At 41.0% G+C, this 26,918-nt stretch overlaps 1 protein-coding gene across 9 annotated transcripts in view; it reads right to left on the reverse strand.

Annotated features, from left to right (window-relative positions):
- FRYL (FRY like transcription coactivator) overlaps positions 1-26,918 on the reverse strand; it is a 167,458-nt gene extending 140,540 nt beyond the window's left edge. For 4 of the 9 annotated variants that reach the window (XM_077301927.1, XM_077301922.1, XM_077301923.1 and 1 more), the window contains exon 1: positions 538-764. In XM_077301927.1, the coding sequence (XP_077158042.1) occupies positions 538-679 (142 nt within the window). In that variant the 5' untranslated portion in view covers positions 680-764. Of the gene's footprint in view, positions 1-537; positions 766-15,553; positions 15,731-26,053; positions 26,074-26,693 lie in introns of those variants that run through there. The other 5 variants (XM_077301921.1, XM_077301920.1, XM_077301918.1 and 2 more) reach the window with 3 other exon arrangements.

The following is a 26,918-nucleotide window of genomic DNA, read 5'->3' on the forward strand; positions in this document are numbered from 1 at the left end:
TTCTAAAATGCTAAATATCATATGCGTCCCAACACCTTAAGATTTATCAGTCTGAACAACTTCATGCCTTTAGTATCAGATGTCAGGAAATTCAACAGCTACAGAGGAAATTAAGCACTTGTAGGCATTAAAGTGTTCAGTTTACTGCTCCTGTAAAGAAAACTGATAGTATGTTCCATGTTAGCTAGTACAGTAAAAGATGTTGCTCAACTACAGTACAGTAGATTAAACTCTCTCCATTCCCAAAGAAATGTTCTTAAGGATATTATGCAAACTGTTTCCAATGTTATCTATCACATGAGATAAATGCATGCACTTCAAACTAAAAACTAGATTTTCAGATCTTAATGGATCTCAACTGTATTTTAAACTAACTCTACCCTTCTACAGTACACACATCTCCACTTACAGAACCAGAGCACTGTTTGCAGCATCCCAGTATTATATGGCCCAACAAGGGAAGTCTTGGCAGAGACTACATTATTTCAAAATATATACTTAAAGTTTCCAAAAATTAAGAAACATAAAGATACATACTGTAATTTCTTTTCTGGAGGCCAATATTTTCTTCATCTATAGTCTGTCCTAATGAAAGCAGGCTCACACGTTTCATTTTCAATAATTTTGGCGAACTTTCACGGATAGTGCTCCCAACATCCAGAACTACATCTCCTGACATTGATTAAACCTTCAGGTAAGCTGTCTCTAATGCATGCCCCAGCACTTGTGCATACTTCCTTGAAGAGACATTAAAACTAGCCTGTTTGTGCCTACTTTACATAGTGATGTCATACCAAGCCTGGGTGGTGCTCAAACACCAGTAAGGCAGCTGCTGCTTTCACAGATAACAGTTATCGCTCAAACGTTCGTTTACCAGCCCTATAAACATAGTCCAGAGCTTCCAGTACTACGTGTTGCACAGGATCAGTTGAGTGAGACAACTTTTTGTTTAAAATAGTTCCTGTATCTTATTTGTCTCAAAAGGAATGATAGCAAGCAATTTCAAGTTACAACCTATTCTATACTAAAGAAGCACAAGTCATTGGTATGCCACAATGCTCTCTATTATCCAAAGAAATCACATTTATGGTGGTCTACAATCAAGTATTATAATGTATAATGTATAAAAATAATATTAACTAGATCACTTTATACTGAAATGCCTTCAATGCCCCCCCCCCCACAAATAAGATTGCTTTTACAAAACTCATGAACATCCCTTTATCTCCTAGTGACCGGCAAAGTTGGGGATCTGTAAACAGGAAGGGGAAAATTTTTTATCCATACTGAAGTAAGGACACTTTGAATCTTCAGTACTGCATGATTGCACAGAGGCCAGTGTATCTCTAAGAGTCCATATACCACAATTAAATCACCACTTATTTTATTTACTTATTTGTTTGTTGAATTTCTAGCCCAGCACTCTCAACAGACTCACGCCGAGTTACAATATATATAACACCATTACAAACTCCATAACCCCATAATATAATCAAACAACATAAAACATAAGCACATGATATATGTGCATTTCTTAAGTGCTGAACATAATCATCTACAAAACATACTATATTAGCAGCCTGTGGTCACATTTCTTTTGTGTAACTACATGACAATTCTTAGCCATATTTGCATGTCTGCCAAACAAGAAACCATTGCAAGCTTAAACTCAGTCTGTGAGAGTGCTACATTAACAGCAATATGTAAACAATAAAAATGCATGTATTCACTTATTCATATGACTCTGGCGTTTCTAATTATCTCACACTCACCAGACAGATGCACAAGCAAACAGAACACACAAGAAATGGATATCACTATTTCACACGCACGCACCTTAACACAATTTTAGCTATAGATCATCTATCTGGATTTATGACTGCTGGATTCACTGGCTGAACTGAAATTCAGGACATGTACCATGACCCAGGAAGATGAATAGTTTTAACTACTTGCAAATATTTTTGCATGGCTAACCAAACACTCATGTTCTTGAAGTGTTTGCCATCTTTAAAATGTACAACATTAACAGATCTTTAGTACATGTATTTGAAATACTTGTCTTTGAAGACAAGGCTCCATTTTGGCCTAAGAATTAGAATTGTGTGATTATCACTGAAATTTTCACAAAATATTAGTTTTTATGAAAGAAGTATGTATGATTCTACCCATTCAAATTGCAGCAATACACATTACTTCTCTCCCAATAAACTTATACCACCTTTAGTTTGCACCCACAATCAATGTTAACACACATTTATATTACAAATAATAGTTTGAAATTTATCATATAAGCATTTAAACAATAATTTCTATCACATTCGTTTCACTTGGGGGGGTGTTGGGGGTTTGATTTTATTGCATTTTATTGTTTTAATCTACTGTTGTAGGCCACTGTAAGCTTGCAGACCTAGGAGTGGCAGCTAAGAAACTGATTAAACAAAATAAAACTGAGCAGCTGTTTATAAGCATTTTGTGTTGGTCTACTTACAATCAACATGTTTAGAAAAAAATAGATATGCAATTAATTTAAAGAACAAAGGTTCTTTCATTCTAAATTCTGAAACCCATGCATCTACTCTTTTGGGTCCTCTAGGTGTGCAAATTCACAATTATTTGTTACTTTTTGTGCTGGTTACTTGGAACCATTATGGAACATAAACAGAACCTCTTCTTATGCAATCCCTCTTCTGTAGCTCATGAAAACAAGTGCCAGCATACAATATTTTATTTATTTATTTTATAATATTTATATACCGCCCTTTAAGATTTCAGGCTGAGAAAGACCTTTCTCAGCATAGAATAATAGAAAATAGAATAATAGAGTTGGAAGGGGCCATACAGGCCATCTAGTCCAACCCCCTGCTCAATGCAGGATCAGCCTAAAGCAGCCTTTCTCAACTTTTTTACTGTTGAGAAACCTCTGAAACACTCTTCAGGCTTTGAGAAACCCCTGAAGTGGTGTGACCAGGCAAAATATGGTTGGGAAGCATGCCCACCTGGGCCCTTTGCCTTCCCACCCCTTCAGACCCATCACTGGCCAGGTTGACAGGACCATACATGGTAATATTACCCAATAAATTTGTAACAAATGTAAAATATATATTTAAAATTATTTAACTCCCACTCATTTAGGAAACCCTTCCAGCACTGTCAAGAAACCCAAAGGTTTCATGAAACCCGGGCTGAGAAAGCCTGGCCCAAAGCATCCATGATAAGTATCTGTCCAATAGCAGCTTGAGGACTGCAAGTGAGGGGAGCTCACCACCTCCTTAGGTAGCTGATGCCACTGCTGAACTACTGATTGTTTTTAGCCAATATCATTCTACACATAGTTTAAACCTATTACTGCAGACCCTATCCTCTACTGCCAACAGGAACCTTTCCCTGCCCTCCTCCAAGTAACAAGCTTTCAAATACTAAAAGAGCAATCATGTTCCCTCTCAATCTTCTCTCTCCAAACTGAACATTCCCAAGACATTCAGCCTTTTCTCATAAGGCTTGATCCCAAAGAAGTGAGGTTTTCAGAACTGCACACAGTACTCCAGGTGCAGTCTGACCAATGCAGTATGCAGAAGGACTATGACGTCTTGTGATTTTGATGTGATGCCTCTGCAGATACAGCTCAAGATCGTTTGCCTTCTTTACTACCACATCACACTGTCCGTTCAAATTTAGCTTAGTACCCCTAAGAGTCACATACACTGCTACCCAGAAGCTATCTCCCAACCAATATGCATGCTTCTAATTTTTGTGACCCAGATGTACAATTCTGCTGCACTTCTCTTTACTGAACTGCACCTTGTTCTCACTTGCCCACTTTTCCAGTAAGTTCAGATCTTACTGAACACTATCTTCTGGGGTGTTCATTACTCCTCCCAATTTAGTGTCACCTGCACATTTAATGAGTAGCCTCTCCACCCCCCTCATCCAGATCATGAATAACTGGCTACATGATTATTTAGTGGGAGATGCTGGTTACATTCTGCATGCACAGCACATGCTCTGTCACTAAGCCACTGCTCTTTCCCTGATCCCTGCTCCAACCCAAGCCCACCTCTCCTTTGTATTGAAAAAAGAATACTGGAGTTGTGTCAACTGTTTCATCAAGCATGAATTAATTCAAAAGACATTGCACTAGTCCATTTTATTATTTTGTACCATCTACATTATCAATTAGAATATGTTTAATTATAAAACTTGCATAATTTTGCTTTTAGAGATTATTATTTTAATCCTGTCTTTGTAATTCTAACCTTACCCCCCATTTCAGATGCAGAGCTAAAAGATGTATTATGCTGATTATAATTACAGATTACTGTATGCCATCTGCTGAAAAGGGCTCTATAAATTGGTACTGAACTGTAACCAGCTGAGCTTCACCTGCTAAAATCTAGATCTTTGTGCTGATAAAGCAATGTTCCTTATCTACAGTCTGACTTGCCAGCATTGTGCTGATTATACATTTTAGAGGGGAACTGCAACTATATTCATTGCGCTAAGGATACTGCAAATTTTCCATTCAGGAATTAGGGAGGAAAATGCAATGTCATTTAGTCTACTAAGCAAAGGACATCATCATATTGCAGATTACATAAAATAAAGTATATTTTGTGACTAGCACCACATATCATGGTCACAACCAGGACACTTATATAATGAAATGTGAATTTGTTACTTCAAGTTTCTTCCTATTCTGTGTTCCCAAGAGGAATGCTTTTACCCCAAGCACCAACTGCATTATGAAACATGCCACTATGGGTTTTATCAACAGTTTCTTTAAAAGAACAGGGCTGTACTTATACCTTCACTGAAAGTTTTTAGGAAGAGATTGGATAAACTCTTGTCACGAGTGTGTGATCTTTAAATCCTCAAGAAGGCGGGGGCTGGACTGTATGGCCCTAAGTGGTCTCTTACAGCGATGTGTGATTCTGACTCCCATCTTCCCATCAAACATCACCATTAAGGCCAAACTACTCAGTAGAAATAGAGCTACTAGTAGAGGGACTATTATAAGAGACATTTCTACTAATTAGAACTAGTGCTATTAGTAAAGCATCTTCCTCTTGCAGTGCCCCCCCCCCCCAAAAAAAGAACTCAGGGAAAGGGGCAGCCTGCCTTGGGATCATGTGATGCTGCCAGTAGGAAAATCTATGCATGCATGATTCCTACTTCTGGGATGTCCTTTTTGGGAGCTTTCAAGCTAGGAAAATTTTCTCTATGGCCAGCCTGCACAAGCGGTCCCAATGTGGGTCTGCATATGAAGACAGAAGATGAACAGACATTTTCATTTCAAAGTGGCATATCAAAAAGTTTAAAGCCATTACTGCGGGCCCTATCCTCTGTTGTCAACACGAACTGCTCCCTGCTTTGCTCTAAGTGACAACTTTTTAAATAATTAAAGATAGCAATCATGTCCCCTCTCAACCTCCTCTTCTCCAGGCACGGTTGGCAATCATGCATAGAACATTCATTCTAAATAATTAAATTAATAATACAATTTAAATGATATAAATTTAGCTGAATTGGATGTATACTCTTTATCTGACAAACTGAGCTCTGACTCACACCAACTAATATTGCAGTAAGTTTTATTAGCTTTTAAGGTGCTACTGGATGCTTGTTTAATTTTGCTACAGAATGTTTGCACAGCTGCCCTTGTGAAATGGCTAGATTTACGACATCTTTAATGTTTAAGAGCCAGCTTGGTGTAGTGGTTAGGAGTGTGGATTTCTAATCTGGCAAGCCAGGTTTGAATCTGTGCTCCTCCACATGCAACCAGCTGGGTGACCTTGGGCTTGCCACAGCACTGAGAAAACTGCTCTGACCAAGCAGGACTATCAGAGCTCTCTCAGGCTCACCCACTTCACAGCATGTCTGTTGTGGGGAGAGGAAAGGGAAGGTGAGGCGACTGTAAGCCGCTTTGAGACTCCTTTGGGTAGAGAAAAGCGGCATATAAGAACCAACTCTTCTTCTTAAACCTGAATATAGTTTATCATGAGGCATAAATATACTATCTCACTTATACAAAGGTGTTACATTTGACGGTAGATTCTGAGAAGGACCTACTGTATAAAAAAAATGTTGTACTTTGCAAATGCAAACCAATAGTGTGGGGATCTTGGAGGGGTGTTTACTTTTGTAATCTTGTAAGAGTAAGAGCCTCTTGTGGCGCAGAGTGGTAAGGCAGCCGTCTGAAAGCTTTGCCCATGAGGCTGGGAGTTCAATCCCAGCAGCCAGCTCAAGGTTGACTCAGCCTTCCATCCTTCCGAGGTCGGTAAAATGAGTACCCAGCTTGCTGGGGGGTAAATGGTAATGACTGGGGAAGGCACTGGCAAACCACCCCGTATTGAGTCTGCCATGAAAACACTGGAGGGCGTCACCCCAAGGGTCAGACATGACTCGGTGCTTGCACAGGGGATACCTTTACCTTTACCTTTAAGAGTAGATTTGTGAGACTCCAATAATTCGTTATAAATCAATCACTAACTTGGGGAATTTTCTTGGCTATCCAACCACTACTTTGAAAAAATAGTAAAGGATAAAGCGACCAATGTCATCTGGGGTTAAGATCTGCCTTTTCTGAACCAGCTGAGAGAATGGTTGCAGAAAAACCCTGCTCTTCCTGGCTGCCCTAGATCCCTTTCAGTCTGGGCTTTGGGAGAGAGACAGTATTGGTGCCTTCAGCTGATCATAGATTAGGACTGTGGTTCTCTGTTGTTATCAGCAGCTTTTTATTACAGTGGACTGGGCAATCTTGCTGAGGTATTTGAAACAAGAATTAAGTATTACAGGATTGCTTTGGATTAATGTACATTGTTCCTTGTGTATCCAATTCAGAGGGCTGTTAAAAGAGTTACTGGAGAAGAACTTATTTTGTGGGGTTCCACACAGTGTTGTCAGGCCTCCCACTATGATGGGAGGTAGGGTTATCAGGCCAAGCCTGGCAACTGGTAGAGGGGTTGGGGACAGAGACATGGTGAGGTGTCACAAAACTCTGAGGTGATGTGGATAGCTCTAGGAATAAGCAAGACAATAGTTACCAAAGATTCCTAAAATTTGTTGTTGTTAGTTGCGAAGTCGTGTCCAACCCATCACAACCCCATGGACAATGATCCTCCAGGCCTTCCTGTCCTCTACCATTCCCCGGAGTCCATTTAAGTTTGCACCTACTGCTTCAGTGACTCCATCCAGCCACCTCATTCTCTGTCGTCCCCTTCTTCTTTTGCCCTCGATCGCTCCCAGCATTAGGCTCTTCTCCAGGGATTCCTTCCTTCTCATGAGGTAGCCAAAGTATTTGAGTTTCATCTTCAGGATCTGGCCTCCTAAGGAGCAGGCAGGGCTGATCTCCTCTAGGCCTGACCGGTTTGTTCGCCTTGCAGTCCAAGGGACTCGCAAGAGTCTTCTCCAGCACCAGAGTTCAAAAACCTCAATTCTTTGACGCTCGGCCTTCCTTATGGCCCAACTTTCACAGCCATACATTGCAACTGGGAATACCATAGCCTTGACTAAACGCACTTTTGTTGGCAGGGTGATGTCTCTGCTTTTTAGGACGCTATCTAGATTTGCCATAGCTTTCCTCCCTAGGAGCAAGCATCTTTTAATTTCTTTGCTGCAGTCCCCATCTGCAGTGATCTTGCAGCCCAGGAAAATAAAATCTGTCACTATCTCCATTTCTTCCCCATCTATTTGCCAGGAATTAAGAAGGCCAGGTGCCATGATCCTCATTTTCTTGATGTTGATTCCTAGAATTATTTACCATTTAATTCTATAAGACTAATTTTTTTATTTTACATTTATTATTGGATTGGCATTGCTCCTAAAGGATGGCTGCCAGATGTTTGGACAGGGGCACAATTTCAGTGGTTGCCATTGGCGTTTTTTTCTGTAGATACGCTTCTGCTAATGGAGATTTTTATGGCACCCCCCCCCAAAAAAAAAACACATCTTGTAAATATAGGCAGAACAGATTATTCATTTTAACCATAAGATTAGGGTAATGTATGACTCTGGCAACTAACCCATATTAAATCTCTATGCTTTTAAAGAATGCAACAAACGTCAAAATTTCTACATTAAGAGACTGTGTAGACTGACATCTACTGGTAACACTTCAGAATGCCTAAAAGCAGCTTCAGGGTCAGGTTAGAGTGGAAGAAAAGAATATAGGAAGAGAGGACATGCATCACTTTTCTGGCAAAATTAACTCACACAAGAATAAAATGCATTAAACTAATTGATATGCCACTGGATGCGCAGGGTGGTGGTGATGGTAGAAACACACTCAATTAACATGCATTGAACAAATGTTTCAAAGAAGCAAAATTTAAACACGCTCAGGGCTTTATCTTGATATATAGCACCTACTCATTCCCACTTAGATTATCTCCATCTTCATAGTTTGAAAATGTCAGCTCACAAATACATGAAGCTACCTCATGCAGAGTTATAACACCGGTCTATCAAGATTAAAAGATCAATTCAGTCCAGGGCCTCAAGGAGAGCTGTTTATCATCATCTGTTACGCCAGGCATTAAACTGGACATACGGAAACTTGAATCTGAGGCCTTCTGCATGCAAATAACTATGCCACTGCCCCTCCATCCCCTCTCTTCTTCCTGGCTCTGTACCAGGGCATTTTCTACTTAATCAAAATTAGAGAATGTGAATTCAACACAAATAAACCAGACAAAAACAAAGGGTTTGGGGCAAGGGGGAGCACGACATGAAGTGTAACAGGCTGAAAAAGGGAACTACTTTTACATGACAAAGCTCATAGTGTAGAATTTAAAGACTGGGCTACAAATCACAAGGGCTCTCAAGCACAACATATTAAGGTAACACAAACTCCGTTACAAAGCTTTATAGTTTATAGTGAAAAGGTTTTGCAATCACACTATTCAAAAATATTATTATAAAGATTAAATTATTAAACTATTCTATAGAATTTAAGGCAGAAAGCAAGTTTGAATCAAAACCAGCCCACTTCAATCATGATCCAAAAAAGATTCACCACAAAACCGTTGGATTTTTAGCTCATGACCACTTTCCTTAAGGCTACAGCAAATGAATGACAGAACAGGTAGAACTACAGGCAACACATTTCAGAGACTGTTTCTCTTCCTGAACTATGAACAGAATTCAACGTAAACCTTATCTTTCTTATAAGCAAGCAACTCCAGAATTTGGAAGGGCAGTTTCAGACATACACAATTCATTCAAATGCAAAGCAAGCTGCAGAAGAACAAATCACTTCAGGAAATTTATTGTGTGTCTGCCTTTCACATAGGGATAACAAGACCCCAACTTTCAATTAAATATTGCATCTTTAATTTCTTACATATTGTAAGAGCATGTCTATAAATGTTACCCAGCTCAGGAGTACAGAGCATTATAAAACATTGTCCTGTACTTCAGTACTGAATTCAACCATCAATAATCTTGGACTTCCATTAAGTATATGAAGTGTGTATAGATATGAAATAACATATAACAAGAATTATTTACGTACCTCTAGCTCTATAAGTGCAAAAGAAACGCTGAATTCTACTTCTTTCTTTGTACTATCCAAAAATATCTTCTATGCTCTTCTAGCATTCCATAACTATAAAATGCTCTGTCTATTTTCCCAGGTACTAGTGAAACTATTTAGATTATGTTCTGCTTTCAACCTTTTCCTCCTTAAAAAAAAATAGCTTCCTGATACGTCTCCCACTAGCAGATCAGAACTCAACAAGAAAGCATTAACATCATACCTCACTTCACTATATGAAAGACCAAAAAATTACTGAAAGCCAATACACCTTGCCACTTCTAGAGCTTTCTAGATTAGACATACGGCCTGTGCATGGACCATGACAATATAAGTCATAGGAAAACAACACTCAGAAGTATAAAAATAAACCTAAAAGAAAATAGAATCTCTATAAAAATAAGCCTAAAAGAAAACAGCATCTGGATAAAAGGGGGAGAGCCACCCTTCTCCAATCAGAGTGATGCTTTCAAGGTTAACAGCTCAGCCATTTTGAGACCAGAGATATTTTATTTTGTTTTTGTCCTCCTGCTTCTCTCACATAAACAGTACTTGGATGTATCCTACTGGGACCAAGGCCACACAAAGTAAATTTCATTTTTTCCCCCATCCATCCCTGCCTATTAAGGAAAGTTCCCTTAGCTGTTATGCATTCTGAAGTTTTAGTCAGGGGAATGAGAAACTTAAATGTACTATATTTGCAAGGAAATCAGAGGACTAAAAAACTCAAAGCCTTCTGAAATGAGCAGACAAGTTTAGATCATAAAAAGGGAGTAGAGTTCTGAAATCCTCATTAATGCCCAACTAATCCAGCAACCAAGAAAGCTTTTGAGAAGGATTACAACACAGATCAATCAATGTGAGTAACCCGAATCAGGCACAGTTAAAACTTTTCAATACAAAATGTGTAGATGGTCAATGATAATGGAGATATTTCCATTTCTCTTTCCCCTCTTATCTGCATACCACTGTAGACATTAAACGGAACGAGTCCCCCCCCTTTCAGAACTATACATAGGCAAATTTAATCAATGACAATATATGTAGTTAAACCTTAATCATGCAACTGATTTCTGTTTTATCTGCACTAGTTCCTCTTCCCCTGCCCCCCAAAAAACAATACTTTGAATTTTACTATTTATTGCAAGATTACCACACAGCACCAGCCATCCCCAGGAGGAACCAGGAGCAAGGCCTGGCACACCAGCATGCTGATGCCATCTCCAGTAAAAACTAAGCATGAAGCCTTGAGATGGTCTGGAATTTCAGTGCAATGTTATCATTCTAATCCTAGATATATAACTACAGTCAGCAACACAAAGAAGAAAGTATTATATTAAACAGGCCAAAGCAAAGCACAGAATTCAGCAACCTTAAGAGCAGTTTCATTGGAATGATCTCAAAGTAGAAGGAACATATAATAAAATTTGTCAGATCTGCCTGGAAGACTGGATAGGATTGGGATGATGTATAAAGACTGAACGTTGAGGCCAAGGCAGATAAGATCAGGGTGCCCCTCCTTGGAATAGCCAGAATATCATGCTAACTCCCCATTAACACACAACCCAAGCACAGGTTGGGAAGGTCATTGAGCTGAAGGGCTAGTGGGGAGAGGGGTAGGGAGTTGTAGTATATTTTCACAGATGGGGGTTTTATTTTGTAACCCACCATGAGCCAGCCAGTCTAGGAGTGGCAAGCAATAAATATGATGATCATATCCTTATAAAATAAATAATATAAGCTTCTTGAACGACAGAAACTAAACAGATAAGAAACAAAACTAAAACTCCAGTTGGCTCTGAAAAGTAATGAATGAGCTTGCAATTTGATACCTTGTTTTCCTAACCCAACAAGGCCTCAAATGCTTACTACCTGCTCCCATTCATGGCAGGTATGGAGCATAAGGATAAATTTACCTACCTGCCACCCAGGCCACATTCCTCCTATTACCCAAGTTAAAAACTAGCTGTGCAGCCATCTGCCATACAAAAACAAACACTAATTTAGAACCTAAACATATATATAAGGAATGGTTACATCTTCTTTGGTTCATCATCAATTTTGCAGAGGAGGGAAAAGCAATACTGCTTTAATAAACCATCTTCAGATTTTTGCTTGGAAACAGACAACAGCAAAATTATTGTTCACAGTATGACGTTCTAAAAAATTAGTAGGAGTAGTAGTAGATTTATTACCCGTCACCATCAACAAAGGCATCTCAAGGCAGGCTACACAGTAATAAAACCCCATATAAAATATCATTAATCCCCTGTTAAAAATATCCCAGCAGCAAAGGAAAAGAACCCTATCCTCCACCCACCCAGTTCAGACAGCTCCTTCTCTGTGCCTCAATAGGAGTGATCCATGGGTGCCGGCAATCCACTGCAAGATGACAATCTGGCCTGGAGGGGCCCATCTGATCTCTCATGCCCTGACCTCAACCGAAGACCTGGTGGAAGATCTCCGTCTCGCAGGCCTGTGGAAAATGCTATAACATTACACATTCAACCACTGCTTGGGTGTATTCTCTTCATCTTTCTATCCTTACTTTTCACATTCAGTCTACAAAATCATCCTCACTTTCCATTCTAATTGGGGCCTATATGATGTACAGCCCTAAACAGAGATTCAGGAAGGAAGCCATGTTGCTCTAAAGCAGCTGAACAAAGTAAGTCCAGTAGCACCTTTAGGACCAACCACGTTTTAGTCAAGGTATAAGCTCTTGTGTTATATACATTTCTTCAAATCAGAAAGCTTTTACCTTGAATAAAACTTGGTTGGCCTCAAAGGTACTGCAGGTCCCCAAAGCCCCCCCCCCAATCCACTCATTTAAATAGATTAACATGCAGCCAATATTATGCATGTTTACTCAAAAGTTAGCCCCATCAAGTCCACTGGACTTAACTTTCAAGAATGGAAAAGACTGCAGCCAAAAGCTAGAAATTAAAACAAAACAAATCCTTTAGCATTAAATTAACGGCAGTATCTTTGTAGCACTACTTTAAAAAAAACCCTGAATGCTCAAGTAAACCATTGCCCTAAAAGATGAACAAATATAAATCATGTGGTGGAAACTACAGCATTCTTACGAAATCAAGAACAATACTGTTATTGAATTAAGCTACTCCCACTAAACAAAGTACAGAATACATAAAGAGCTTTTTTCCCCTCAGACACTACCCTAAAAGTCTGCTGCATTTTTATGTACTGCCAAAAGGCAAAACTAGTTTTCACTTCCTGCAGTATTACTTCTTTACCTAATACCTCCCTGAATTTAAAACTTAACTCACTGGACTTGTTGCATGTTGCACGCTTTTAACTATGAATATGTTTACAGAAAATCCTGTTAAGAAAAGTTCATTTTGATCCATTAAGCTATCATTGTTTCTGCCCTGCCATTCTAGTTCGTGAAGCTAAGTGTTTTATGAATATTAATAATAAAGCAGGCTAAGAGAGCTACAGATGCAGCAGAGTGAGGATTGAATCACATCAACTTGTAAATAACGGAATACTATTTTTGAATGTTAATCTAACAGCCACATGCAGAAAACCAACACACTGAAGTATAAGTATAGTTGGAGTAGAAACTAGTTCTGTATTTGCAACTGTTCCTTTTTCTAATTTATAATCTCCCGCCTGTAGTTTGTTGTTCATTCTATCTGCCAAAGGAGGTCTCTTCAAACACATTGATGTAACTAGAATAGCCTTTCTCAATCTTTTTATCACTGAGAAACCCCTGAAACATTTTTCAGGCTTCAAGAAACTCCATAAGAGATGTCAGCAGGCCATACATCCTTGCCACACCCCCAGACATCACATGTCACCAGAAGTTACATCACCCAGACATTCCCACCAGATGTGACATCATGCTCTGTCATCCCACCCTCCAACGCCAGAAACGGATCACCAGCCTATTCCACTGGACAAGGTTCTATTAATTAGGGACACATTAATCACATACCTAATTAATGTTGCAAATTCAGAACACAGAAGATCTTTTGCCCTCCTTCATTATAGTGCCCTACCCTCTGCATATCTCAGTGGAAAATTTAACAGAGTCCCACTCACGGATCGCATTTGCATCTGAATTGGTCAAACTGAAACCTCTGAGCATGTCTTATTTGAGTGCAAATTATATAAATTACATAATTGCATACATACAGGAGTATTAATACCATTGCTTATCGATTGCCTCTGTAGCCTGGAAAACCAACACCTACAACTATTGTTATCTCATTCAAACAGTAAATTAACAAATAAAGTAGCTAGATTAGCTTGGCTAGCTGCTAGAATCAGAAAGAACTGGGTTGTTAAAATATAGTTACTCTATGATTGATTAATGTTGACAGTTGACTACTAAGCTTTATATTCAGGTTACTAGCTTTGTTTGGTGTGCCTTTTTAATTTTAAACCTTATTTAGTCCATATATTGCTACGTTTGCTATTATTGCTACTATGTTTTATCTGTTATTTATTTTTTGTATTCTTTTGGTCTGTGACTGAATAAACGTGGATTGGACTAACAAGGAACAGGATTGGGGCATGCATCCATTGCCCCCTGCCCTGCCCCCAGCACAGTTAAGTTAAAATGAGTTTACTTACCTCTCTGGACTTCAGTTACTACCATGTGGAGCAAGTCTTGGCCAGGAATGATTTTTATGAACAAGGCCTCTCCTTGTCTGTCATTGGCCATGGGGGAGGGGGGGGGTCAACATAACCATATATGATCATATCATCCAAAACAAAAATTTTAAAAAAATTAAATGTTTATTAAAAATGAATTAACTTCCAATCAGTATAACCCTTCTGGAACCATAAAGGAACCCCAGGATTTCACGAAATTCTTGTTGAAAGAACCTGGAGTAGAGTGATGGCCATGCTTGACAAAATCACCCTTGAGTCTTTGGTATCAACACTGAATCAAGCTTTCCAGAGGTATCATCAGATATGCAGAAGAAATACAACTCTTTATGTTAATAAAAGAAACTTAAAATAGACTTACTCTCCAGAAAGCATGGAGTGACTGAATGTCAGCTAAAGGGAAAAATAAAAGAGGTGGAAGCTTCTAAAACATCAAAGAACAGAGCTTCCAAATGGAATGGGATGCAATTTCCAAGTTGTTACTCTTGAGGTCATTTTAACACCCCACATTTTTTCCCTCTTAAAAGCAAAACTGCAACTCTGTGCCAAATAAGGTAGTATAGTAAGGACACCCAGGAGAAAAGGGGAGCTTTCTGTATCTAATGGGAATACCCAGATAGGTCTCAGCTAAGTACCAATGAGGGTATATAATTGGCCCAGATCTATCAAAGTGCAGTTTGCAAGGAAGGAAAAGTCCCACAATATAAAAACAAAACCACTGCCTCTATGCACTGTCATGGAAGTCTTGCAGCATGAGTGCATAGCATGTGCAAATTCTCAGCTGCTGCTGTTTAAAGCATAAACTAGAATTTGAGGCCAGGTTCCTATAACCCTAACAAACACTTATATTTATGGCAAAGGAGGAAAGATCTTAATGATGAGGAGAAATCCTGGTTGGGAATGCACATGCATGACTGCACCCATCTCCTGCACATAACTTGGCTGTAGGGAAGCAAGCACCATCACTTTCTTGATCTAAACATCAGAGAAATTACATGGGAGAGGGAGGAGAAAAGGAAGTTTTTTTCTGGTCTACTTTTTCTCTTGGACCATCAATTTGTTTGCTAAGGTGGTCCAATGAAAAGGCCTTGTGAGTTTCTCTTCATTGAGGCTACTTGCAATGTTTCAAGAACACTGCATTTGCAAATGCATGGATCAAATAAAATACTGCAATGCAACACTTACAAGCAACACAAAATGGTGTCTTCTTTTCAATACTTTGGTAGCAATAAGAAGTATATTAAATGAGAGTAGGTGAAATGCAATATCAAATGTTCCAGCAGAATAATTACGAAAAGATACACATGGTGCAGGGGAAGCAGAGAACAAGACAAGGTTACAACTTCTAGAATATAAAATTATTCAAGAGGACATCCTTACCAATGTGAAGCCATTATCAACAGTGTACAATCCAAGTCATCTGGGATGGGCCCATCATGGTATTTTCCCCCCCTAGAATCTGAGTTTGTGCTTTAAATATGCATAAGTAGGCACGAAGATGAAAGAAAGCTCTTGGTCACCAGTTACACAGAGTACAAGGAAGAGATGTGTAGACAGCTAGGAAAAAATAAGAAGAAAATAATTAGTAAATTGTAACTTTTATTTAAAATATATATATACACACACACACCCTAGCTTCAGCTCAAAAATGGTTCTGAAGGCAGGTTTAACAGAAATTGATCAGCAGGTTTCACAAAGAGGTTGAATTCTTCCTGCTTTGCCAAGCATCAACAAACCTTTCTCAGTCCATGATATAAATTAAACCTATTTTCACTCGTGGATTTAATTACTCTATGTATAGGGGACTACAAAATTACACCGCTTTTAAAAGGACTATTTCCTACAAACATTGACACATGGTGAAATATTTACCAGACATATGGCAGGCATGTAATCTGTACTGACAAGATTATACAAAGGTAGGATGTCCTAGTTGGAATGAGGAAGGCTGTGTAAGCTTTTTTTTTGTTCACTCCTTTATATGTATGTCAAAAAGGTACTTCAAATATCATCTTAAAAATGAAGCGTATTATCACTTTTCCTTCTTAATATTACTTTTATAGAGCTAGCCCACACAAAACATTTTTAATGTCTATATAGCTGTGCTTCATTAATGACCCATTGAAAAAGTCTGTGAGAGCACTAATGTCAGTTACATACTTGTTTTAACTTGCTTAAGCTGCAGAGAATTTCTCTCTGTTCCCCTTCCCTACCAGGGAGCTACAGCAAACATTGTAAAATTTAAGAGACTTACAGTGCAACCCTACCAGAGTTGCAGAAGTCTAAATTAACTAAAATTAATGGGCTTAGACAGGATTAACTTTGTAAAGGACTGCTCAGTTATTAATTTCACCCTGGAGGCCGCTGAAGAAAATTTTTAACTGCTTACGACAATTCAAGTCTCAACATGCAACAAGACTGCATATATCTTGTTTAAGACTCAAAAGTAATATTGTTAGTTATCCCAGAATGAAAAGCTCTAGACATAAACAGAAGTGTACTCCAAACAGTTTTATCGGTGTTCTGATAGAAGAATTCTACTGATTTCCTTTTAGCAGTAAACAAAAGGAAAGCCAGTTAACCATGGGAAACCCACTCCCTCTTAATCATCCTTCACATTTTATGCACAATTGATTTTACTTCCTGATCAGAGTTGTCCAGCAGCACAAGATAAAAATCTGTATTCAGAATACAGGACAGACAAGAACAGATGTCAATACCACAAAACTTGCATTGTACATATGACTTTGCATCACGTTGCATATGATGAGGCTTCAATAAACTAATTATTACGAACTGTAGCTATCTATAATGGGAATGGTTCGGAAATCATTCCTTGCAAGTACTCTTATCTGAAAGATTATATTTTGAGAGTTTTACTTAGATGAATGTTGACACAGACCATAGGAAACTGCTCCAGTGCAAGCTCCACTTAAATTAATAGAAATTGGGACCTTTGTACATCAGGCATTTTTACCACTTCACATAAACATCCTTTAGTATTCACAGTTTTATTGAACATTTTTAAATGTTCTTCTCAGGTAAACAACCCACACACTAGACTATGAAGGCAATAACTGGTATCTATGACTTCAGACAGTAAAGAATAATCTGACCCATTCTGTACCCTTCCACCATTCTTTACATAATGTTGCTATCACTCTGTCAGAGCTTCACATCTATTAATATTCCCTGCAAGTTGCAAGGACAAAATACACAAAACTGTTGCTTGAAGTTCTCATTCTGAGACATCTGCAGTTCGGCTTCTATACTTCATATGTTATTCTTAGTGAACATCAAAAGAAAGGTAACTACACAGCTTGCAGTACGCAAAATCTACAGACTTCTGAATGGCCAGGCTTCTTACATGTGCAGTTGCAGGACTGCTGCAGAGGAAATTCAGATTGGCAAGTAGGGGGATAAGCCTGAAGCTTAATTTTAAATCTGCATAGCCACTCAATACTATAATTCTCACTCTTGGCACAACCCGCTACATATTTAATTTCTAATTTCTAAGTAAGATTAGAGAAAATTTGTATCATTCACCAGCCCTGAATTATATTTGGCAACAATGCATGGTTATAAAATAGCCATCATATTCAAAATACACTACTTTTTATTCTAAAGGACCATTGCACAGATGTCCTCTCAAGTAGGCAGCCATGATTATTCTGAAACATTCAAAATCTATCTTCTAGATTCATTCTCACAGTGCAAATTTAGTTGTAGAATACTGGAAGGGTAAGTTCACTGGGTCTATTGCATCTTCTGAGTAAACTCTGCTGTTCTTAAAAGGTCAATACTGCAGCTAGAACTGCCCACGTGTACTTGGACTTGCAATCTGTGCTATGGAACCATAGACATTCAATGAATTAACTTGGAAGTAAGCACAGCTTCAGCACCCAGAATCTACAGTCCAGCCAATAAAGCACTGAAGTAGGCCATCTAATAAATCCTTAATATATAATTCTATGCTGTGCTCCCAAATGGACTTCTCCCTAAGCATTTGAAAGCCTGCAGTACGTGGGTTGTTTGTGGCATGTACTGCCCAAGGCTTAAATATATAAATAGGTACCTGATTGGCACAAACACACATCAATATTTTAAACCTTCTCATGCCATTTCCAGGGCTATTATAACATATTCCCATAAATGTTTACCAAGCCTTTATCCAAGGGCACTGAGCAAGTTAAAAGGAACCCCAAAAATGAAACATTGGTGAGTCTCAAGGACTCACAAAGAGCTCCTGCTCAACGTAGTCTTCTACAACTGGGCAAACTTTGCAAGATGTTTAAGCTTATGATGATATAAATTTCAATAACACATTCCCCATCTCTGGAGGTCATTTCGATACTATACAGGCAGAACGCTTAGCTAGATCACACCCGAAAGCACAACACTGTTTTCAACAGGAACTAAAGTGATTGGGAGAGGCAAGAAGAAAAGCATTCAGGTCACTATTATTCCAAACTTAACAAGGAAGTAACCTTGTAGAACACTATTTTTCCTCTCTTTGGGTCACAAAGAGAGCACTCTGCAACACTTGCAAACAGCCTTCAGGCTTACAGAACTTAGCAGCATTAAGCAGACTGTGCTTCCCAACAAATTTACTCTCAACATGAAATAAAAATTCCCTAGGACTGCAATTTTAGATGCAAAATTTCAGTTTTATTTTTATTTTTAAAAGGATGTCTTCCCAGAATAATTGTGTCACGTGAGAGGCAAAGTATTACATGTGACTGATAGATTTCTTAAAATTCTAGGGATGGAGATGCAAGCAGCCATTTTATAACAATGCATATTCCAAGCTGTTACACCCCTCCTGTCTGCTAATATGACACATATCATAATTTTAAGAACAAGTAAAAGGATGCTAGCCAGGATATATACTTAATATTGTTAACAGTTCCTTGAAGCATTTCTCATTATGCATGGCCTGCCACATCTGTTCACCACAGTTCCTATTTAGATGCTATCTGAACTATTCAAACACTTCCTCCAAAATGAAATCCACACATGGAATATCAGGAAATATGACAGGAGCAAAAACTGTAACAGAATAAGCTAACTATTTTCCATTTATGAATTAGGAACTAATACTGTACTTAATACAAATGGAACATCAAAAACATGTAAAATGCCTACAGACAGCCTATTTATCCTATTTGCATGTCACTGTCCACACACGGAGCCTGAACTAATTGCATACTGCAATTCAAAACTATATGTAAAAGATTCTCTAAAACATGGGATAAACAACAGCATATACATGAAGAAAAACTGGAGGAGGAAAAGTCCAACATTGGCAGCCAAAACACATCAAGAGATCCGTCCCACAGAAACCTTGAAGGGAGTTAAGCCAAACACATCTATGACAGCTAGCATTGCCAGTAACCTGGAGAAAAATGTTCTGCCCTTTAATGGACAGCTTAAGTTAACATTCCATTAAATCTCTATTAAAGGAACAAGACAATGTTTCTCCAGGCAGTTGACAACCCTGCCAACAGTATATCAAATCAAATAAATCCATACTATTATTGCAACAGAATATGGAATGAGCTAAATGCCAATTTCTTAGAGATACAAAGCTTAGTACAAGAGAGAGAGCTATACAGATTACACAATACAGAGAAATAATGTGACATTTCCAGTGTGGTATTTGATCAGGCAATAATAAGTCTTAAACAGAATAATCTTAATTTCGATGATTAACTGATAGCTAAAAAGTAGAATTTTCATTTGTGAAAGTGTGGTATTCCATAATAGTTTTTTTATATGTAAATATGTATGTAAACACATTATAAAGTTGCTACTCTAGGGATGATAAAGGAGGGGCTATACTGATGAAGCATACTGCTGAGCACAATTACTTCTATAGCAATTTAGTCACAGGTGCTTTGGGTTCTCATAATCTTTCACTCCTTACATATAACCATGTTGCTACTTCTTCCTTATCCTCCTTTCCACAGAGCTTTGCTGATTACTCTCCTTCCCCACAAATTTGTCCACGAGTGCATACATACACACATGTATAGGCATAATCCTGTAGCTGTGCCCAAGGAATAGAGTGGAAAGGGAGGAAGTATAAGGATGACAAAATCATGACAAGGAAAAAGAGATTACACATCCTCTGGAGGAAAATTATATACATACAGCCTACTCTCTGGAAAGTACATACAAGTTCTTCAAATTGGTTCCATTTTTAATTATTCCATAAACTGTATTTCTCAGCCGCAGAAAAAATCTCTATAGGATATTGGAAATGTAGCACATTCTCTCACATATTCTCTGTCATATATCAAGTTGTCTAATTAGTTGTGGCAATGAAGAACCATAGTACTGCAAATTATAGAATGTTTAGAACAGAAGCCAACAAACTTTCATGGCAGTGTGGCCAGCTGACACCATTCCCGGCACTTTTTGAGCCTGAAAAACATTACAGAGGTCCTCCAGTCAAAAGGTTGGAAAAGGATGTTTTAGAGCAGTGATCCCCAACCTTTTTATCACTGGGGACTGCTCAATGCTTGACAATTTTACTGAGGCCCGGGGGTAGTCTTTTGCCAAGAGACGTCACCACTGATGCCTGAGCCCTGCTCCACTTGCTTTCCCGCCGCCAGCTGGGGGGGCGCTGCCAGCAGCAGTTACATAGTGCCATGCCGAGGGGGAGCACCAGCCATGGTGGCCGCTGGAGAACACCAAAGGTGAGCCGGTGGTAGAGTGGGAGGGCAGCTCCTGAGGCAGCAACCAGGGAGAGGACGAGGAGGAGCCGCGGCCCGGTACCAACTGACCCACAGACCGGTCCCGGTCTCCAGACCGGGGGTTGGGGACCACTGTTCTAGAGGATTGTGTTTGATAAAAAGGAACCAAAGCAGAACCAAATGAAGGGTTCCACGTTCCCATGTGAGTTGCTGATACAATGGGAGACAGTTCTTCAGGTCTGAGGGCTCTACACTGTGAAGTGCTTTATAGATGAAAACCAAGACCTTTAACTCGAAACAATGTAACCAAAGCACTTGCTTCAGGACTAGCTTTATGTTCTCACTGTCCCACACCAATCAAAACATAAGGAAGTGCAGCCTGATAACTGTAGATGAAGATAACAGAAGCCTAGTTTAGCAATTATTCCAATATGTTCTTCAAGAAGAGAAGCTAAGACAAAGACCATTTATGCACTAGAGGTTTCATGCTGGGCTGCAGGCTGGAGTTTTAGTTGTGGCAGGTTGCCCCACCTCTGCCTGCACCAACATGGGGGAGCATTTGGCCTGGTGCACCTCATCCGCCCCCGATCTGTGCTCCTGACAGGGGGGTAGGGCAGTGAAGTTCCCAGTGCATAAACGGTCAAAGAGAATCCCCAAACATTTCACCTTATCTATTAGGCTTTACACCAACTGAAATTGGTTTATCAATTCCTTCTTGAATATCTAAACCTGGACCTTTATCATCTTCATCTTATCTGAATTTCATTTGTTTGTTTCTCCTAATCCACAGCATATGGGAACAGATTTCAGTCAGCGACCACAGTACACCAAGGCTGTGACAAAGAGATCTAACTGGGTGTCATTAACATCTTAATATCCCACTGTGAAGCTACAGCCTCATATAATTAAAGTATGTAGTACACTGAAGACAGCACTGTAATTCCCAGGGAGATGGCCAGTAGGAACTCTTCACCATCTATAGAAAAAGACCAATCAAAGCTTCCTACAGGCCTAAAAAATATCTAACAATATCAACAAGGAAGAAAATCCCCTGTTGTCTCATAGTTACATGCACTGGCTCTAGCAAAGCTATGGCATAACCAGGCCAAAAGCCAAACTGAAAAGGTCACAGGAAGATGTGTCATTTAGATATGCCTGAAATTGTTCTGCTACCATTCTGTTTTAATTTCAAAATCTTAGCTGTGTGCATTCATCTTTACCGCTACATTTTTAATGAAGGCCAAGACAAATCCCTAACAATCATATTTTATATGACCTCATCTTCGCTCTGACGACCAACCCTAATTGCATCAAGTAGAAAGGGACAAAACAATGAATAGTGAAATCTACAGCCTTGGTGTATATTCCAAGCATTGCTTTCCAAGCAGTGCTCTTAACACAGAACTTTCTCACCTTCTCACTAGATAAGCATGGCTGCAATTCTCTAGCACTTGTTCTTTAACCTTCTGAACTACATAACTTAAGTTGCAACTGCATCAGGAATATTGTAACACAAAAATCTACTTAAATATAAGGTGGCTGGCCAACAGAACTGTTTTTTTTAAACACATATACCATTTGGATAGTTTGGTTGCTTTTATTTCCACAACTACAAAAGTTACATAGATATTAGATTATTGTTTTCTGGGTTAAAGACTCCTGTAGCTTGAGATACATATCTGCTCTTTTTTGCTTACGTAAATACACTTCTTTATACTGGTCAGAGAAAACTCTGATAACCTGGTGATTAGCAATTCTAGCAAACTGAACAATATAAAGAGGGTCAAAGATATTTAGTGAGATTAAATTATTTCTACTCCTCACTACTCTAAGAAACAGGGGTGTAGGGGTGCTTACATAGCATAGCAACAGTACTGAAACCTCTGATCACTGAGTATCCCTTTAAGTTATTCCAGGCTAAATCCCTAGCACAATTACTATATGGTGGTGGTTCCCAACCACCAGGCCGTGGCCTGGTGCCAGGCTGCAAAGGCCCTGGCACAGGGCTGTGGCGCCCTCTCCCGCCCCCCCCCCCAGTAAGAAACTTCCCAGGCCGCAAGCAAATCGGCCGCAAAATCGGCCGATTCCCTTGTGGCCCGGCAAGCTTCTTTTTTTGGGGGGGGGGAGGGAATCAGGGTCGCGCCTGCGCGTTTGCGCCATGTGCAGCCGCAAACGCGCATGTGCGGCATGGCTATGCGGCATGTACGGCCCGGCGATTGCCCTCCCCACCACCGCCGGTCCACAGCCTCAAGAAGGTTTTGGACCACTGCTATATGGGACCAATCTTGGATCTCCCAAAGGCTGCCTGATGCCTCTGGAGTTAGTTAGTTAGTCCAATAGAAGTACCTGAGAGCTGTTCTTCTAACAGTTTTATTTCTCCGATGTTGTGAACTACAACTGAACTCAAAAGGACCCATTAGCTATTTTAGCAAAGAATTATCATATGGAATAGTATGGTATAATTTGGATATTATGACACAGTTTACTAATTTGTCACTAATTTACCTTTTCTATGTATCTGTACTCTCATGATCTTTGTTGGTCTTAAAGGTGCTATTGGACTCAATTTTTGTTGTGCTTTTAAATCTAATTGGCTTAAAGCTATCAAGACTAAACTCGCATGGCTGGGCTTCTCCCCAAGTGACTTACTTAGCATGGGTGAACATCAGGCTAAGCAAGTCCTATTCCACAAAGGTGGGCAGGGGGTGACACATATAGCAGTGGGCCTAATCCCCACTTCCACATGACATTGTCACCGGCCCAGCACCATTCCATCCCCAGCCTGCTTTAGGCTCTCCATTGCCCTGCAGCAAAAGGATGCAGATATCTCCATGTTCCCCCTTTTTTGCTGCAGGCACCAATGGGGCCTATCCCAGGGCAGGCCGAGGTGGAATGGAAAGGGTCAGGCCTTCCAGACCCAGTTCCTCCCCCTCCTACAGGATCCTCAAAGGTTGGCTCTGTGGTGCTTTGCAGTGGCTCAGGGCCAACTGGGGCATTTTTTAAAAATTGTGTTGTCATCCAATCCCACCTTCCTGCAAATTAATACCCTCAACGCTATTAAAGCGAAATTCTGTGTCTGTGTGATTCAAGCCTGCCAGAAAGATAAACTCTCACAACCACAATCTCCACATCCTTTTAGCTAATTGTATTTAATTTTTAAAATTTTCATATTGTCTAATCATTTAAAAATTTGGTACTCTGTGACCATTTACAGCAGCTAAACAGATGCCTCCAGAAAGAATACAAATATGACACAGAAATAAAGGCTTTTTACATGGGCATTCAGAAGATTGTTAGCTCTAAACATGGAGGTTCTATTTGGTTGCTGTGGCTAGTAGTCATCAATGGATCTATCACCCACTAATGTGTCTAAACTCTTTTAAAACCAGCTAAACTAGTAGTAAAACACTACACTCTATGTCAATGCTTTCAGACTACTCTTTAAGTGTTTACTTTTGTCTGTCCCAAATCTATTCCCCATCAAATTTACTTGGTCCCCACAAGTTCCAGTAATATGGGAGAAATTGTTCTGTCTACTTCCCTCCACCTAGTGCAAATATCTACCATGTTCCCTATTGTTTTCTTCTCTCTAAATTAAAAGGCACCAGACCCTTTTACCTTTTCTTGTCAGGAAAGCATTCTAATCTCTTGATCATTTTGAGTGCCCTTTTCTGAAGTACCCTAAAGCAGTGGTCCCTAACTTTTTTATCTCCGGGGACCGGTCAACGCTTGACGATTTTACAGAGGCCCGGGGGGGGGGGGGGGCGACACTTTTGCAGAGGGACATCGCCGCCACCTGAGCCCCTGCTCCACTTGCTTTCCCGCCAGCGCCCCTGACTTCCTGCCACCCACTGGGAGGCGCTACCAGCAGCAGCTGCACAATGCCACAATGAGGGGGAGCCTCAGCCATGGCGACCGTTGGAGAGCACTAAAGGTGAGCCGGTGGCAGTCGCAAGGCAGCCACCGAGGCATCAGCTGGGGAGGATGAGGAGGAGCCGCGGCCCGGTACCAGACCAAGGGTTGGGGAACACTGTCCTACAGTATCCATTCTGAGAAGCATCAGAACACTATGATACAACACCACAGCCTGGGGAAAGAGAGCTACAGTAAAGTACATCCCATCCCTTGTTCCCAGTCACTGACACATCTGACCATGTATTACCCAAATATAATATCAAAACTACTGAAGAATCTTACTACTGATATTCATACATTTGGGTATAAATTCTACTGAGAACTAAATAAACTAGCTTCCACTGTAAAATAAACAGTAATTTTATAGCCATGTAATCCCACTGGTTAATAGATATGAATTTCTATAGTTAACCCTGTGTCTGCTAATTGTCAAGGCACCTATGGAAGTAAGTTACATGACCATATATATAATATTAATAAAATGTAGGCGTTTTGCAGCTGGATATGTTACTTATACTTAATGATGTATTTTTAAACCTTCCTGGGGCAGCTAACCCAGGGGTAGGTCAACCTGTGGTCCTCCAGATGTCCATGGACTACAATTCCCATGAGCCCCTGCCAATGCTGGCAGGGGCTCATGGCAATTGTAGTCCATGGACATCTGGAGGACCACAGGTTGACTACCACTGAGCTAACCAACCGGTACACATTACCTCCAGAGTTGAAGCCCATGCATCATTTCCACGGGAACTAATACAAGCTTGCAACACAGGCATCCCTGTGATGCCGAACCCAGTGCACACACCAAATCGGCAAAGCCCACTGCAGCTCAGAACTTCTGAGTTCATCTGACTCCTCATCCCCCCAAAAAACTGGTACCCTGCCCCAGAAACACTGCTGAACTTTCCCCAAACACAACAACAGAATGTATTCCTCTCCCCCTCCTCCCTGCAAATTTCACAGGCTCCTAATAAGCCTTCTAGGCCTACAGGGTGAAAGCCACAAGAACTGGCTAGAGCAACAAAGGCCCATTGCCTCACTTGTTCCACGCTCCTCTCCAACAGAAGGCCCTTGTTCTCCAACCACACGTGTAGCTACTGCCCATGCCATGGCCCCTCCAGCCCAGAAAGCGACCTGCCACCAAACCCTCCCCTTTGGGCCTACCCACGCCTCACTCCGCGGGGAGGGGCTAACCCCTGGCGAAACAGCTGCCGCGCCAACGACAGGCCAGCCAGCATATGGGGAGACGGGGAGAGGTCACACCCACCTCTTCCCAGCCAGCCCGAGGCACGTTGTAGGTGATGCCCAGAATGCATCCGCCAGCCTTCCGAGCAGAAAGTTAGCTGCACAAGGGGCGAGGGAGCGAGGAGGGCTTGTGTCCGCCCTCGCCCCTGCTGGTCAACGAGGAGGCAGTGTCCGAGCCTCTTCCCCCAACCCCGAGCGCGCAGCAGGCTCCACGGCGGGCACGTCCCTCTCTCCACCACCCCCTGCGGGGAGCCCAAAAAAGGGCGGGGGGGAAGGATATCATGGGGGGGGGCAACAGCGGTGAGCGCGACTCTTTCCCCCCCCCCACCACCTCAAAAAGGCGTGTCGAAGCGCCCAGAGCACACCCACTGCCCCCCACCCCCTCCCCGGTTCTCGCCTCAGGCTGTAAACAAAAGAGCCCGAGAGGCGTCCAGGCAGGCAGGCAGGCTGCGTGCGCGAGAGAGCGAGTGGTTGGCGGCGGAAGCTTCTGACTGGCTGCCTGCCGCTTCCCGCGGCTCGCGCCTGCCTGTTTACAAAGCGGGTCGCGCGGCGGCCTCCGCGAGCCCCCCTCTCCCCCCCCCCGATTTCCGTTGGGGCTCGCAACGGACAAGTCCGGGCGAACCCCTCGCCTCCCTCCGAGGATGAATCCAACGGGGGCTCACCTCCCGCCGCCGCCTCTGCTGCTGCTGCTGCCGCCGCCGCCGCCGCCGCCACTCCGCCTTCAAGCTGAAGCGCCCAGGTTGGTTGGCTGGCTGGTGGGCGGGTGTCTGACTGTCTGCGATGCCGCCCAGAGACTTTCTCCTCCTCCGTCGCCGACTCTGAAGGCAATTCGGTCCCGCAGCCACTGCGACCCGCTTCCCCACAGCGGCGGCGGCCCCTTTAAGGAC

This window comes from Paroedura picta, chromosome 10, assembly GCF_049243985.1.
Source record: "Paroedura picta isolate Pp20150507F chromosome 10, Ppicta_v3.0, whole genome shotgun sequence".
In the NCBI taxonomy this organism is placed as follows: Eukaryota; Metazoa; Chordata; class Lepidosauria; order Squamata; family Gekkonidae; genus Paroedura; species Paroedura picta.